Genomic DNA, 16862 nt, shown 5'->3' with positions numbered 1-16862 from the left:
GAGAAACAGAACCTGACAAAGCAAAGGAGGACACTGGCTCTCCACAGCATACCTGTCCTATCCTTTCTGGCTCCAAAAAGCAGGGAGGGCCCATGGAGCTGGTGCAAGAAGACACGTCCACGAAGGGTAAGATTTGAGGAGCGGTGAATTTTTGCAGCCTGATCTTCTAGGCTAGAAATCTTCTGCACTGATCCTCACATCCTTCTCCATGGTAGCCACTCCTCGGCACAAGAGCCTGTTGTGGGATTTTTCCGGTGTACTGCATGGGACCCCATCTGGTCTCACTCAGGTCAGCGCTTAGTGGAAGAGGTGTTGGGCCACCCATGAAGTCTTCTGGAAATACCATTCTTTTTGTAATACATATTTGAGTTTGCTCCATTCCTGGAGAGCAGGAACTTCACTTATTACTTTTCGGAGGCTCTTTGAAGATAAAGAATGTACTTATTCCAATTTCTTCCACATGCTCCTTTTACTTTCATCACCAAATTTAAAGTTTGATTAATCTTTGAGAAAAAATATTTTCCTGTTCTGTCAATTTCTGTACCTAACCTATCTTTCCATTCAGCTGAGCAGTTTCCACAGGGTTAATAATAATACTTGCACACTTGCACGAAGTGAAGAATACATCCTTAAGCCAAGCAAAAACGCCTTGTAAATGATGTTTTTTACTGTTCAGTAAGAGGCCAGTTGAAATTGTACTTTGCCACCCACAAAAATGCACCAAGATGGTTGCTGAAACACACATGCCCTTGTGCATGTGCACAAGCACTCGCTAGAGATGTAGAAACATCTGTTTGAAAACTACCTCTGATTTTCTGCATAAAGCTTGCATTTAGATAATACTTTCATACATTGTTAGGTCCTTTACAGCAATGTGCATAGGCATTGCTGTCCTTTTACAGATGAGGATATGTGGACACAGGGACATAAGAATTCCTTAGGAACTGATGTTCCTGAGAATCAGGAACCTGTATCCCATTGACCTCCAGTAGAGTTTAGGTTCCTCTGAACGTAAATCACTCCTGAAATTGAATTCTTGCTTTGGTGAATATTACATTGTTAATATTACCAAACTGGCTTCATTTGAATCGTCATCAAGTCTGTTGGTGGGCATGGGAACATTAAAATTTGCCTACCTCATTTTGGGTTATACTGAGAACTTGATTTGCACCTGGAAAGAGGAATGAACCAGGTAGCACTGAAACGCACAGACTTACCAAGACCCACAAGACTTTTCCTCACACAGATTTATTTCATGCATGCTATTTCTCCTCATCTCCCCTCTAGGGACTGAACTGAAGCCTCTTTGAAAATTTTTGCAACCTTTGATGACTAAAGAAGCATGATATTCAAATGGTACAGATCTGTACCCTGTATGCTATTAGATTTAACCTGAAAGGACTGATAAATGTTTTCTCCATAAAAGTTATCAAAAATAATTCAAGATATAGAGCAGAAGCAGAGATGATTCACAGCTTAGTGAATGAGGACTGTAGGCGAGTCAGGACATGTGTTTTTATTCCTCCAGGTACCACCGTCAGGGAAGCTACATTAATTTCTGTGCCTAAGTTGCCTCTCAGCCTCTGTTTGCTTCGTGTGTTAGAATGGGGAAAATGTCTGTTACTAGTCTCATATTGTGGATTTCAAAACTGCCTAATACAGTCTCAGTGGGGCTTCTAGGAATAAATGTAACACAAATAATAATAATGGTAATCTTCAGAGCAATAACGCACTAAAAGTTTCTCATCTTTTAAAACATGCTTGCCACAGTGTAACCAAACACAGTACAAAGACATTAACACTGTAACAGCTTTCTACAACACTACAATGTGATTTTTTTATTCCATCAGAGAAGTAACTAATAAAATATAAACAGCAACATCAGATAGAAGAATACATTTTAGTATTAGGGAGAGTCCATTGAAATGCTCACACATCCAAGGAAACTTGTGGGAATTGGGCAGGGAAGGAGGTAGGGATGCACTTCGATATGTCGGGCATCTCACTCTGTTCTGAAAGGTATGAGTTCTTGTCATGTGTTTATACCTACAGGAGACCAGAGAAGTTCCTATTGATCTCAGGAGAAAGTTGTATTTGTGAATGTTTGTTTGTGAATGCTAGTTTGGGATTTCCAGTCAACAGTTTTGGTCAGGAAAATATTTTTTTCACTTAGTGGTTTTCAAAAGAAAAACAGCAACAACAAAATTTTTTTTCTCAGCACTTTAGTCATTTCTTGAGCATCTTGAGTAACAGGAACAGAGTCATGGCACAATCTTTAGCTTGCCCATTTATTTGTTTGTATGTATATATACTTTAGTGACTGTTTTACATATTGGCTTAATCTGCATATCACCTTCTAATGGTGTTTTTAAATTTTGGGGTTTGTTCTGAAAAATAAGTTTTCTGTCCTTCCTGAGATGTGTGCTTAGCCATAAGGCAATTTGTGCTGATTTTGCAACAGGAAACTCAAACAATATCAGCTGTCTTGTTTTCAGTCCCAGCTCTTAGTCAGCCTGCAACCCACAAGTCCTGAGGTCATTCTTGCCTCTCCAAGGCCATAACACACTCAAAACTATGGAGCAACATAAAGTTCTGCACCTATGAAAAAATGGTACATAAAAGATGGTTTGGATCACGAAGCAAGCATCACTCCTGATGCCCAGCCAATTTTTATTCATTGCTTGTGAGAATTAGCGCTGAAGTGAGGGAGTCTGCTTAAGGGAGGCAGAAATGGTCCACAGAAGAGGTTTTATAGCTAGGACTTAACTAGTACATTTTGCTAATGTGATGAAAAGCCCCTTTTTGCCTTCTGAGTTTGAAGTATTACCTTTGTGCTCTGGAATACTTAAAAACAGAAAACCCAAATATCTTGTAGTTTCACTTTTCTGCTCAGATATGTGCACATGACCACCTTTATCCTGCCAACCTGAGTACTGAAAATAGTGTTTCCACAACCTGAAAATAGTGTTTTCAGTCTGACTTCAAGCTTTATAGGTTTCAGATCTAAAACTATTGTTTTAATTTTTGAATGCCCGTGGACAACTGAAAAAAAAAAAATGGGTCAGGCAGTGCATGGTGATAGTAAGCCAACTTTAAACCACAGAAGTTAAAAAAAGAGTGTGAGTAGTAGAAAATGCACGTGCAACCAGCCGTGCACCTGAGCGGTGTTGTTAATGATCCTCCTGGTACATTATTATTGTCTCCCCCAGCATGGCATGCTGCATTCAACTTGGAGCTGACTCTTTGTACTGCCTGAAATCGAACTGGAAGAAAAGTTGAACCAAATCTTGCAGCTTTTTTCTCCCAAGAGGTGCTTATAGGACTGTGAGTCCCAGACCACAACCTTCCCAAAGAGCGCTTGTAGTCGCCATTCAATCATGATTCAGAATGGACCTGCCTTGCATTAATTGAGCTGACTGTAGTTCACACAGACATCTCCTGGGCTGTCTTTTGCATACAGCAGGCTCAGGTAGTGCTACGGGAGTAGCCATAGCAACACAGTGCTCAACAGGACCTGCACATCCACCCAGAGAGCTGGATAAATATGGAGGCTGCATGATAAACTCACTTTAAAAGCTGCCACTACTTTCCACTTGTACTCTGGATCCTGAAGATACTCCTACAGCACTTTCCTGATGAGAAAACACATGGAATTAGAAAGAAAGAACAAAACAATATAAATAAATTGAGATATTATTTCAGCCCCCAATGCTTTTTCCCACGCAAGCCTGGCCGGTCCCTTTCCTTTGTGCTTAAATCCTGAGATTAGCAAAGCATCTGAGTCTAAAGCATTTCACAGGTCTAAATGAAGGCAGACTGGAAAGGGGACAAGGCATACCTGAAATGTCAGGATGCTACTGCCTCTCTCTGAAGATACCAGCAACAGGGGCAAGCCTTAAACACATGTGTTTCTTGACGTAAATTCTGCTCCAGCCATCAATGGGGCTGATCACCAGTGGGTGTCGGGGCTCTCATCCAGATTCTTCAGATGGGTACCCTGTGTCCTGGGGCAAAGCCCTGGCCAGACCACAGGACCTCATATTAGATGAGATGAGGTGTCATTGAGGGATGTCAGCTGGGTTTTCAATTGTCTCATAATGATGAGGCTTCAAATTAATGTATTGCTTTTGATCTCCTGCTGACATACGGTTTTATAAAGCTGGTTTGTCTGTTCAGTTTCTAATAGTACCTTTAAAGGCAGCCCCACTGTTGTTGCCAAGTTATAATTAAGCAGACAAGAATAGCTCTTTTCTCCCAATGCTTAATAGCACTGAAGAAAATACCAAAGTTTATACTTCTGAAAACTTGCTCTATCAAATAGGTATTTCTTGGTAGTAAGACCACATATGCCCTCTGCTGTCCCTTCAAACTCTGTGGAGTAAAGACATATTATCAGTATATTATTGTTGTTATTATTATTACTGATACTAATTTAATGATTATACGAAAACTAAGAAAATAAGAAATATTCTGAACCAAAATAGTAACAAAATAGTATTCTTTGTTAGAAATCAGTCTGAACCAAATCTCAGTTTTGTATCTAAACCATGGTTGCTGGATATTAGGGAATGTTGCTGAAAGCTTGTTGCTGTAAAGTTTAATACCTGAATCAGAATGAAGGTATCAGATACTGCTTTTCCTTGCAAATGTTTCCCAAAAGGGCACACACTGTGTTACACACTGGTACAGTATTGCTGTCACATCTCCCTTCAAACTGGCAGCCCCATCAAGTTCTGCCTCTGCACTAATATAAAAATCAACAAAAGCATCATTTTTTTTAGTGTAATTCAAGCCCCTGCAGAATTACCATTGCATTTTATGAAAGATCTATAGAAACAAAGGATCCTTGCTGAGGGTTTGAAGTCCCATTTGTCAGGGAGTACAGAGCCCTGTTTATAGCTGATGAAGGAACCCCACAGACAAGTTGAAGTTTATATCAATCTTATCTAGCAAATCCAAAGGCCCAAACCCTCTGTGTTAGCAGAAACATGCACAGCACAGATCCTTTTCAGCCCCCTATTGTGTGTCCCTGAATTTGCAGAGAGGCGTTGGTTCTTCTCAAGCAGGGCTGGCTGAATGGCTGCCCACCCCAGGGAAGGCATCGCGTTGCAGGGAGGGCTTCAGGTAGCTCCATCTTTAAATATGCAGGTGGAGCCTCTGGGCCTACACTAGGTGCAGAATAGTACAGGGCAATCTCTTGGGAAAGCCCTGCAGAAAAAATGTTTTTCAGATTTTGAAAGTTTGTGCTTCCTAAGCTCATTGTCTGATGTGCTTCACAGTTCTGGAGAATCATCTGAAATCAGATCATATATGCAAACCTGTACGCCTTTAAAAACAGATCTATAACAAAACCCCAGATAAATCTCTAAATATAGAGGACATTATATTTTTTCAGTTAGCAAACTGCTTGCTGTTTTTACATGCTGAATTGCCTCGATTTTTCAGAGATGGCTAGTCTTAAGAAACTAATTTCTTGGCAGCAAGCAAGCCTTTAACAAAGTCGGGTAAACTTTCTATGGTGCTTAATTTACTTTAGCAGCACATAATAGAAACAAAGTGTTGACTAGAATGCACTTTTCCAAATTAATTCCCGTCTCCTGACAACACTTACTTTTCTTGACAAAGATAAGTTTCTGAGCACTATTCAAATTGCTCCCTGCTGGTTGTGCAAATTGTACACACAGTATTATTTTAATGTTTAATGGCAGCTGAGCGACTACTTGACACACTACTTCTAAATTATAGCCTAATCCAGATCTCACTGGCTCCTAATAACTCTCATTTTGGATGGCACTTCTGAAGAGCATGTGTCCCTGAGTGAATGTCACACAGCAGCAGTCAGCCAAGGTGTTGGAGTTAACTTCTCTCCACCAGCCACGGGGAACATGGTGGAGTTCTTCTAACAGAACCTAATTTTGGTAACTGGCAGAAGCGACTCAAGAGGTCAACAATTTTCCATGGCTGGATACAAGCCTGGCAGCGGACAGCACAGAACTGGGTAGATAAGGTGCTGTTTGAGCTGCTGTGATTATTTATATGGACTGAATTGCACCCCGTGCCCAAACTCTTGGATAGACCCATAAGTTAATTGCTGTGCCTGTCCAGCTAGCTAGTGTGTGATAGTGTGACCAGATATGGTGCCTCCATACAGATTATTTCTGCTAACACTGTAATTAAAATGCCTCCTAAGACACTGTTCTCAGTTCCTATATTGGAAATACACATTGAATGCTCAGCCAAAATTATCTGTTAGGGTACAATTAGCTGTGAGCAGAGCACTGAAACTTGGAATATTTTTGATCAAGAGGTCAATTAGTGTGATTGGGAGGCAAAGGAAGCAGCCAGCCATAGGATGGTCAGAGGGAGCAATCAAGTGAATTGAGCAGTCAGCTGATTAGGAAACAACTAGTGAGAGCGAGATGAATTCTCACCCTGGAAGTGATGAATGTAGACCTGTCTGGAGTGTTCAGCTGAAATGAACACTCAATCAGCATTCCATTAACCTAAGCTGCCCCCTAGGTGAAGTCGTATACATAAGATTTAAATATATATATGATAGTCTCATCATGTACAATGCACCCAAGAGCTGTCCTATATGTAATAAAGTATTAGCAAAATCAGTAAATAATAATAACAACTCAAATATACTAAATAAAAGTGAGACAACTGTGCATTCAAGGAAAATATTTTTGTATCAAACAGATGACTCCTTTACCTTGCAACTCATCTGTCCTTAGATTATGTTTCAGATCTAAATATCAGAAATTTTTCTATTGTCTAGTAATACGTCTTAAAGTAAAATAATACCAGGCTTTGAGGTTAATTAAAGTTCAGTAGAAATGATTTTTTTAATATCAAACATATGCCTTGTAATTAACATTTAGGAGGCAGGGTTAATTATTATTGTCCCCTTTGTTAGTTTGCAGTGTAGAATGAAGAAATCAAAACCTTTGACTTTGATTTCAAGGCTGCCTTTTATAAATGGGGAAACTATGCTGACCCACAAATATTGCTGTGGAGTCCCCAGTCCAGGCCTGGAGGAGAAAGGGAAAGACAGGTCGGCTTAAGGATTTCTTCACTTCCCAGCCCTGCCATCAGCAGCTCACCTGCCCCACAGCCTGGTGACAGTCTTTTCAGGGTGGTGGCACTGGGGTGATGCAGCAGCCAAAGGTCACTTTCCCCTCTGTGTAGGAGTGGTTGGCTTGGTGTCTTCACCAGCTTCATGGCTGTCATGTGTGGGTGGTGTCGCCTGGGGAGGCTGCGGCTTTGCCCACCCTTTGGGTAGGCAGTGGTCCAGGCATGGGCTGAACTGAAATTTGCTGAGCAGCACCAGTCTGGTATCATCGTTCTGTTCTAGCATTCAGCTGCAGCCAGGTGACAGGGACAGCAGTTTCCACAGAATTGGGATTTTTCTCCAACCACTCAAGGCTTGGTGGCAGGAGCTGGTGGGCACCCGTGTTTCCAGCTCTACCATTGCTCCCACAAAATGTGCAGCGGCCACACAGATGGAGTAGGGCACGCTCCTCTAAACAAATTCCTTCACTTCCTCCCTACAGCACTTTTAAACCCAAACGGAAATGTGTCTTGCTGGTCAAGCAAATGAATAAGCATGTGCAAGGAGAAGTCTGGCAGGCAGTGGAGCAGGCCGGCTGGAAACTCCTCCAGGTCCCTGCAGCAGAGATGGCTGTCAACAGGGCTTGCTTGTCTGAACATGAGCGGTGATCCTGCTCTGGCTCTGAACCACTCCTCCCGCAGGGAGAAGAGGTTGGCCCGGCAGCAGCAGTGTTTTGGCCGGGCCTCTGCAGACATGCTGTCATTATTTTGCAGAAGGAGCACCAGGAAAACCTCTGAGGAAGGAAAAGACGGAGACGTGCTCAGGTTTGGCTCTTCTAAAGGCTACCCCAGTTAACTTTGTTTGGTTTATCTCTATGACTCAGAAACATATGAACAATAGTCTAGATCATTATTTTTTTTTAAATGAGGTCATAAATGGCATCATGCCAATCAGAGCAAAGGCAACGCTTGCTTTACATTAGCTTAGCTAGATCATCTTTCCCTGAAGTGGAAATCGTGACTCCCTACATTTATTTCTTGTCCCTGTTTATATGTGAAGAGGTATTTGTTTAGCATTTGGGCTAGGTCTTTTAACCCAGAATAGTTCTGTTTATAAGCGTATTGTGGCACTATTGGATTTTACGTTGCAAAATTCCCTTTTATTGGTTCCTTAACCCTGGCCAAAGTCACATTATTTTAGCATTGAGATAGTTGTTCTTTTTTCAAAATATTTATATTGCACAGCTCATGCTCCCAGATTTAGTGTAGTGTAGCAGTCACAAGTTCACTTCTCACACGTACTGATTTGGCAGTGATCAAACCGCATAGATGTCAGTAGACCTACTCATTTATTCTGGAGAAGGACAAGATCTCCAGGGGCTATACAAACAAGTCTGATTTAAGATTTGTTTTCCAGAAATGTTTCAACTGCCATGTACTGTGTGTACATAATTAATATGGAGTCTCTTAATCTTTGAAACCATAGTTTATGTTACTGATTACACAAATCATCTGGGATGCCACTGTGATAAAATTCTGGAAGTTTTTCTCATGGTAAAAGAAAAACGATGACACTGGAAGTGTGATACTCAGCAACAGGGCACTGACCTGTCCTACTTGAGCCAAGGAGCAGCTCAATTTGCTTGCAGATTATGACACTATTGCCTTCTGTATAGAGACTGAAGGAGTTCAAAACTGTTGGTGAGCAAATTGTTCCTGCATGTGAAATGACACTCTGGAGTAATGGTTGCTGTGGCTTCCAGAGTCCTGTCCCTGGCAAAGCTCCATGGTGCACTTTCAGATGGAGACCCATTGCCCACTGTCCGAGTTGACCCTGGGATTTATTGGCCCTGCCTGGGGAGAGGTAGATAGCTTCCCAACTTGCAGTGTGTCAGGAAGGTTGTGTACTTATGGTTGGACTTGATAATCTTAAGGGTCTTTTCCAACGTAAATGATTCTATGACTCTATGTGCTGTGCAGAGACTGCCTTGTGCCGCTCTCACTGCTCAGTAATGCAGAGCAAAAATTTCCCAGGAGCCCAAGGAACTTCTTTTCCCAATGCAATTGCATGCGCCTGGATTTACTTTGTTACCCACCAAGAGCAGTGGTATTAACCTTCTTCAGATGTGGCCAGTGCATAACTTGTTGAGATATGTGTATACATTTCTATAGCATGTTTTGTCCAGGTGTTCAGTGCAACACACGGTGCATGTTTGGGTGTGCATTTGAGATGGCTGTACCTGACTCACACTGTCGTGTGGGGAGCATCTCCCAGCAGAGCGATGTAACTGTTGTGTGTGCAGAGATGCCAGTTCTTCCAGCTTTTTCCAGTCTGAGAGTCGAGAGGTCAGTTTGTGTTGGTAGGATTTGGGGTTGCTGTTTTTCTGTTTTGTCTTTAAAGTGCACACCACTTTATGGTTATTTTAGGAAGTTCTTTTCTGTGTGTATATACGTACGAGAGAACTTCCAACCCAGTACAATCATGTTAGATCCAAAACATCGGCTCTGTTTATCTTCCTTGCACTGTATTTAACTGCTGTGACTATTGATTATAAATGATCTTGCCATTAGTTAAATGACAAATACAGACACACGCTTACCTGAGAAACTAATGGAAAATGGCTGACTTTTAAGATTTAATGAATGTGGGACTGCTTTTGAAAGATTGCAATTCACAGGGACACCATCCTGTTTGGTTCACAAAATCAATATGATAGGTAGCCAAACTTATAAAACATTTGAAGTTCCTTTGGCGCAATGATCAAAATGTGAATGAAGTTTTTGTTTTTCAGATCTGAAGTCCATGTTAGGCTAGCTGGTGTGATGATCACAAGCTTCAAAACCATTTCCCCCTGATTTCATGTGAATGTTTTCTTAGGAGGCACAAGATCTTCTTGCCAAGAAGGAAGCACTGAAAGAGGTTCAGGAGAATTACGTCTTCCTGGAAAGTGAAACCAAGTCACCCAGAGATGTGCCTGGAGGAGGAAACAGGTGGGATAGTTAACTGAAAAAATCAATTACTGTTTACCTTATTTCCTGTTTTGCTCTACCTCTCTTTTCAAACTATATTTGAATAGTCATATCCATTTTTTGAGTTTTAGGGTAGACAAAGAAAGGCCTGTGCCACCATCCTTTCACAAATAATTAGCCCTTTAGCTCAGGAAAAAGAATATCAGGTTTGTAAAGGCATCACTGAAAGAATATGACATAGCATTTCTTTGTCATGTTGTTCAAAAAGCCACTGAAAACCCACAAGTGCTAGACACAATTTTGCATCGCAAGTTCCTACCAGTTCTTCCTTTCTGGAGAGCCCCATTGTTACCCTGTCTAACCTCCTAGAGAAGAGCATGGTGTTCACATGCTGTTGGCTCTTTTGTCCGTGTTTATTTCAGAAGTATCCATGACCCTATGTGTTAGAGCTTGCATCGGATCCCCAGTTTTCTCAGGCTTCCATCTTGTCCCAGCCCAGCAGTTTTAATTCCAGTACTATGTGTGCTCTTACTCTGACTCTTCGCCATGCTTTGTTTCCCTTCCCCGCTCAGCTAAAGAGGCTCTGCTTTGTGGGACCTGTGTTAATACATGTTCCCTTTGGGGGAAGTAGTTTTGTAAAGCCCAGAAAGGCCCCAGCCAGCCCTCTTCGCTACTTCCTTGTATTCTTCCAAGCCAGCTTCCAGTCCCCTGCACACTGAATTACCAGAAATCCTTTGTTTGGGAGGTATGAAGACTCACCCAAGGCAAAGCAGCCTATGTAGACTTGCCAACCCAACCTCATCCCATCTGTCTTGGGGCTACTCCTGACTGAACTCAAGGGGCCCTTTACCTCTCCAAGTAGACTCTAATAGTGGGAACCATCACCTGATACTGCTGAAGCTCATAGCCGGCCTCCTAACCGAGGTCTATACTGCCTTATTTTGTTCCCCTGCACATATAACATTGAGGACAATTGCTTCCTTCTCTTAGAGCAAAGCAAGACAGCCACAAGCACCTGCTGGAAGGGCTATGCCTGGAAAAGGCAGAGGAAGAACAGTTGTGAGAGAAATTACTGAAATGACCATGCCAATTTTCATTCTGCTTTCTCTCTCCACCTAACAAGACCTGTTTGCTCAGGTTCCACCTAGCAGTCAGTAGCTGAACTGTGTTGCAGGTTCCTGGAGTAGGCCTGAGTTTCACTGGTGCAGTTCTGCTCTTGCTTCTCCCTGTGGTTTGAAACAGCATGTGCTTGAGTTCTGCGAACTAGAGTGGTGGGAAGGGGGTTACTAACCAGCTGTGGTGCCGAACCCCTCAAAATTAAATGTCCTGTTGAAGAAATGGATAACTTGAAGGAAAATGTAAGGGCCGTGTATACATCATAGGCCCATCTGATCTCTTTTGATTAGAAAGTCTAGAGGAGGAAGGAACAAATTCTCTGACATAAACCTGCTTCAGTGATCTGATCTCCCTTTCAGAAATGGTGTGTTTTACACTTGACATAACTTGTTGATTTCATGAAGCAGTGCGTGGCCTACTGAATCTTGCTGACAATTCATTTGTTCACATACATATATCTATATAGGTATCTGTATGCGTACACACATAAAATAATAAAATAAAGTAGATGATATATCATAACAATGTAGCATAACATAATACAATTAACATAACATTATAAATATAATTTATGTGTTATATAAAGCAAGTCATATAGCTTATGCTTTTCTGTCTGCTGGAGCCATTTGCTAGTTGATAAACTAAAGATCTCCCCAGCCTTTTTAATCAACACAGGCTCATCTTTTGCCTTTCTGACTGGAAACTGCAGAGATGTGGAAAACAAATTTGGTTTTGGTTATGAGGCACCATCCTCAGTACTACTGCTGTCATTAGCTGCCTCCTCTAACGGAGGGAGACTTTGGTCCACTCCTCTGTTTAATCACAACACATAGTGCAGCAATTGGGCTTTGTACTCTAAGCAATGGCAGGATGGTGTGGACATCTTAACATCCTCTTGTTCTATCCAGTATAGAGACTGCAACAAACCTATCCATAACTTAGAATTTGTAATATAGCTTTAATGCACAATGCTTATGGATGACATCCATTGCAGAAGGAGGGGTTTTGTGAGGTATTAGAATCAGGTTGGCAGTCTCTTTGGATGTTTTCTAGGAGCTGGTGCTTAGAAAAGCCTTGCTCTGGGCTCAGCTGTGCTCTCACTGACACCTGTATAAACCCACAAGTAATTTCACCAAAGTTATTGAAATTGCTCTGGACTTGTATCACCGTAGCTGCAAGCAGGAAGTAATTGAGTTCATTTTGAAATTCTTCAACATACAGCAAACACTAAGCCCTACCCGCCCACACAGAGAGACATAGGTACATACATGCAGGTGGAGTTTATAAAATAAATGGCCTGACCAAGTGTATCCACCCAGATGAAAGCCAAGCTGCTTGGGAAGGAAACTCTTTTCCTGCCAACGTGGCCTGAAAGCTTGAGGTCAGCCTTAGCTGTGCTGCCATGACCAAAAATAGTGTTCTTGGGAATATTAACAAGGATGAATACATGCACGCTTTTTCTCCCTTTGAGGTATTCAACAGATGCTGCTAAGCTTTGAGTTTTCTAATTAAAAAGTCCTATACATGTCAATATCACATGAACTGTGGCACTTTTTCTGCTGTCCTGTTTCATAGTGCAGATCCAGGGAAGTCCCAAGAGTGCCAGTTGCTGTATGTGTGCAAGGGGTGCCTCTGCATTTACAGGCACATTGTCTTTAATCACGTACGTTCCTTTAAAAAGTGCATAAGTTAACTTACTTGTCTCTGATAATTAAACGCCTTCATGTTTTCAATGGCTGCATAGGGCTCATGGAGTTGCAATGGCATAGCCCATCAGAGAGGCCACACAAAGGACTGATGCCTTGAGTGGAACAGAGAAATTATGCTTCAGAGAACAGTGCTCTTGCTTGGGCAGCATACTGTCCTCACAAAACACGCAGCTCACGCCCTTTTTAGGCTATTGGAAGAGCCCCCACATTCTGTCCCATGAGGCAAGGCTGGATGAGGGACAACACCATGCTTCATCTCCTCCCTTCCCTGAACTGCTTTTGCTGTCCTGACAGTGCAGCAGCAACTCTCAGTGCCACAGTAAGGAATTCTGCAAGGTCCGCTGAATGACACAAAATGAACCATGTAATTATTTAACTTCAAGAGAAGGACAAAGACTTTCTTCTGAAGGACTTAATATGGGGAACTCAGGAATTCTTGTAAGATCATGGTGGAAGATGTTTGCAAACCCCATGGCCCTGTGGGCTAGCTGCACTGTCAAATTATCAGGACCCTCTCAAACCACTGTCTGGTCATCCTTCTAAGGGAGCAGTCCACACAGTTGGCACCTAGAAGCATGTCTAGGTTAAAAAAAATTCAGATTAATCCAAATCCCTCTGTCTGTGCTTCCAGCAGGAGGGATACAGGCCAACTCTGGTCCAAAACCTGCATAGCTGTGTTATGATAAGCGAGTATATTAGTTAGGATGTGGTGCTGTGCTGACTTGGCAAGGTAGCTTCCAGATGAGAACTGGCTTAGGTTCATCTGGCCCAGGGAGCAGGCACTACATGCTCAACTCTTGTCTGCTCCTGCTCATGGTGGCATGCAGAAGACAATTAGAGTTACAGATTTCAGCCAAAAGCCCCCACAACCTGGCAGCTTAGGTAGCCTAAAAAAATGGAAAGGTCTCGTCACGGATATGGACCTGCTCAGATGGCAAGATGTGGCAAATAGCCAACCCAGCATGCAGACACATTAGACAGTACAAGTATATTGCTCAGACCTGAAAATAGGTTTGTTGGTTGTATTGCAATGCAGTATTGCTCAGCTAGAACTGTGTCCACTTTTAAATGAGGAAGAGGTTGGGATATCATTCTCCGGATTATCATTGATATGACTTGTCCCCATAGAAGATCCTGTTCTCACTTAGTTATTTTTTTAGTAGACGAAGACACCAGCGTATGCTTTGATCTGGTTTTAAAGATAGTTTTCTTGACAAATTACTAAAGGGTCATTTTTCTCATACAGCACAGAGACGACGTCCTCCCAGCTGTCTTCTGAGCTATTGGTCACAGGTTCCATCACTCCAAGCTCCACAGCAGATGGATCAATGTATTCTACAGACATGTCCTTTGTGGGTTTGTCTCATCCTGCCTCTGTCATGGGGACCACAGAGATGCCCAGTCTGGCACAATCTTCTGGCCTAACTCAGGCTTCACAAAGGAAAGCCATAGGTAAGCCTCTAGAGACTCAACTGCTTTGTATTTAGAACAGAAAAACACAGCCCTTTATTCATCCATATGCACGGAGTATGAAAATATAACCTTACAGCTTGAGATGAGGCTTTGGTTGTATTTCAACTAATGGAATGGAGCAGCCCCCATCCCATTTCATATCCCACTTTCGGGCTGGGACTGATCATGTCTCCAAACATGAGAGTGGCAGGTGAGAGGCCTCAGGTGGTAGACAATATGCCTGTGTTCCCTGGACTAAGTGTTGTTATTTCCTTGTGTTTCTTAATGGGTATAGCTGCAATAAGGACTCCATATGTAAAAAGAACCTTTTATTTTCATGCCTTATGTTATAGTAGCTTAGCTTTCCCATGTAAAAGAATCTGCAACTGTGCTCCAAGCAGTGCATAGATGCCTGGAGGAGGTTTGTGGAAAGATGTGTGTACATGTTCTGGGGGCTGTCACTGACCCAGAATAAACTGCTGAACAATGAGCATACAGCTCTTCCCTGTTGCAGGGGTTCTGATTGTTTCCAAATCACAGCCAGGGCTGAGAGCAGCCCACATGCCAGCAGAGGTTCTGCACCCTTTGCCTCCCTCCCCGTGTCATTTTCTCCAGTGTTGCTTTGTGAGACAGAGAGCAATGACACCAGCAGTCTTGCAACAGGGTGCTGCTGATGGGGCAAAGGCCCAGACTTTGCATTTGGCCACCAGATCTTTTGGGCTCACACAGAAAGACATGGCAAGTCCAAGAAGAAACTGGTGCTGGGTGAGGATTTGTGCGAGTGCTGCTCTGTGCGAGGGAGGCTTATGAGAGAAGGAAGAAAAATCTCTATTACGTGCCTCTGCAGTGAAGCAGAGCATATTTGTCCGCAAAGATTTTACAATGCCCTTTAGTTACTACAACACAGACCAGAGCAATGGTGCCAATCATATTAGGGGGTTTGCTCAACATCCTGTGAAAAAGGGGATGCAGCACAGCTCTTGAAAAACAGTTGTGACTAGAGTTTCTAGTCAGTGGGCAATTCTGACATTTTCGCATTTGGTTTAGACCTGCACTATGATAAAAATGGAAACACTGACATTTTGGGTTGGGGGAAACGAAAAAAATTGGATTTTTTACTCTTGTGGTACATAGCTACTGGTCTGTGTGCATATGCACCCATTTTTCTAACCTTAGTATTTGGAATACATGCACCAGTTCCTCCCTCTCAGGCTGACATGGGGATAGTGTCCTCAGGGATGAGGTTTTGCGGGTTTTCTGAAAATTGATGGTCAGGCATGAGAGATACTTTTAGTTGTCCTATTGAAGAAAAGGTTGGTATGTCCTTCCCTCCTTCCCATTTATCAGCCATCAGAGAACCCACATGATGCCAGGGCAGAGGTATGGGGAAGCAGAATGAAGGGAAAAAGTCATTAGAAACCAGGCTTCATTAATTCAGCTGCTGGGGGAATGGCATGTTTGGAAAGGTCGAGGTGTTTCATTTGACCTAACAAAATGCTTGGACATTCTTCAGTTGAAATTTTTCATTCCTGCCTATTGAACCAAATCTAAACACTTAGCTTTGGTGAAACGCTATAATGCAGAGCTTGGGAGGGAGCAGGTGCAGCTTATTCTAGCAGCACTTGTCTGCCCCAGGGTTGGGAGAGGGTGATGTTCTTTTTCCAAAGGTGCGATGTTGATCGTCTCCAAAGTATTGATGAATTGAGAAGGATTTCAACCCAGGTATTAGAAAACAGTGAAAGACCCCAGTCTGTCTGCTGTCCAAAAGGAGTGTATATCCTCCTGCCATAAACAGGTGTCTGAATGGAAAAAGAAGTTGTGAAAATGTTTTAATGGCCTGATGTTCTAGGGAAAAGGGTCTGATGTGACCTAACTCTGTGTGTGCGCAAGCTCACATTTGTCTATCTGTCCTCCCAGTTGTGTCTTTAGTTAATCATAGAATGGTTTAGGTTGGAAGGGACCTTAAAGATCATCGATTTCCAACCCCTCTGCCATGGTCAGGGACACCTTCCACTAGACTAATTTGGGAATGTTTATATATATGATATGGGGAAAATATGCGGACAGCAGTGGGCCTCTGCTGTACTGCCCTTTGGAGCATGAGCTAGCCACTAGCCTCAAGTCTTTCCCTCCTGTTCTCGCACATGTATCGGTCAACAATGAAGCATGTTAGACAGCGGCATTTGTTGACAGACCCCTTCTCCCCTCCACGCTGTTGCCTGGAAGTTAATCCAGCTACCTAAATTTAAATTTAAATTTAAATCATTGCCCTGATTTGGATATGGTGAGTTTGAACTCGGAGCCTCCTCTCTCTTCGGAGAGCTTTCTAAGCACTCCACTACAAATTTTGGGGTAGAGATATCCCTTGCTGTGACATGACACAGCAAAATGGCACCAAAAAAAAAAAAAAAAAGGAGAGCTTACAGGGCAGAGTTGTTGCCCCAGGGTGAACTACTTAAGGCAGCTTAATGACTGATGGAGATGGGGGTTTCCTTGAGTTCAGGGTGCCACAGGAGAGGTGACTTTGTCTACCAGAGAGATGCTTTCCTGGAGGCTTTCCCT

The 16862-nt window shown here is 42.6% G+C and overlaps 1 protein-coding gene across 1 annotated transcript in view; it reads left to right on the top strand.

Moving 5' to 3' along the window:
- Positions 1-16862, top strand: part of LMNTD1 (lamin tail domain containing 1) — a 136994-nt gene that overhangs the window by 105715 nt on the left and 14417 nt on the right. The window contains exon 2 of the mRNA XM_009879773.1: positions 9932-10044. Coding sequence (XP_009878075.1) covers positions 9932-10044 — 113 coding nt within the window. The remainder of the gene's footprint in view (positions 1-9931; positions 10045-16862) is intronic.

Source organism: Charadrius vociferus, unplaced genomic scaffold (genome assembly GCF_000708025.1).
Source record: "Charadrius vociferus isolate BGI_N301 unplaced genomic scaffold, ASM70802v2 scaffold90, whole genome shotgun sequence".
Taxonomy (NCBI): Eukaryota; Metazoa; Chordata; class Aves; order Charadriiformes; family Charadriidae; genus Charadrius; species Charadrius vociferus.
The sequence above is the reverse complement of the archived record's forward strand: the minus strand, read 5'-3'. Positions and strand labels throughout refer to the sequence as shown.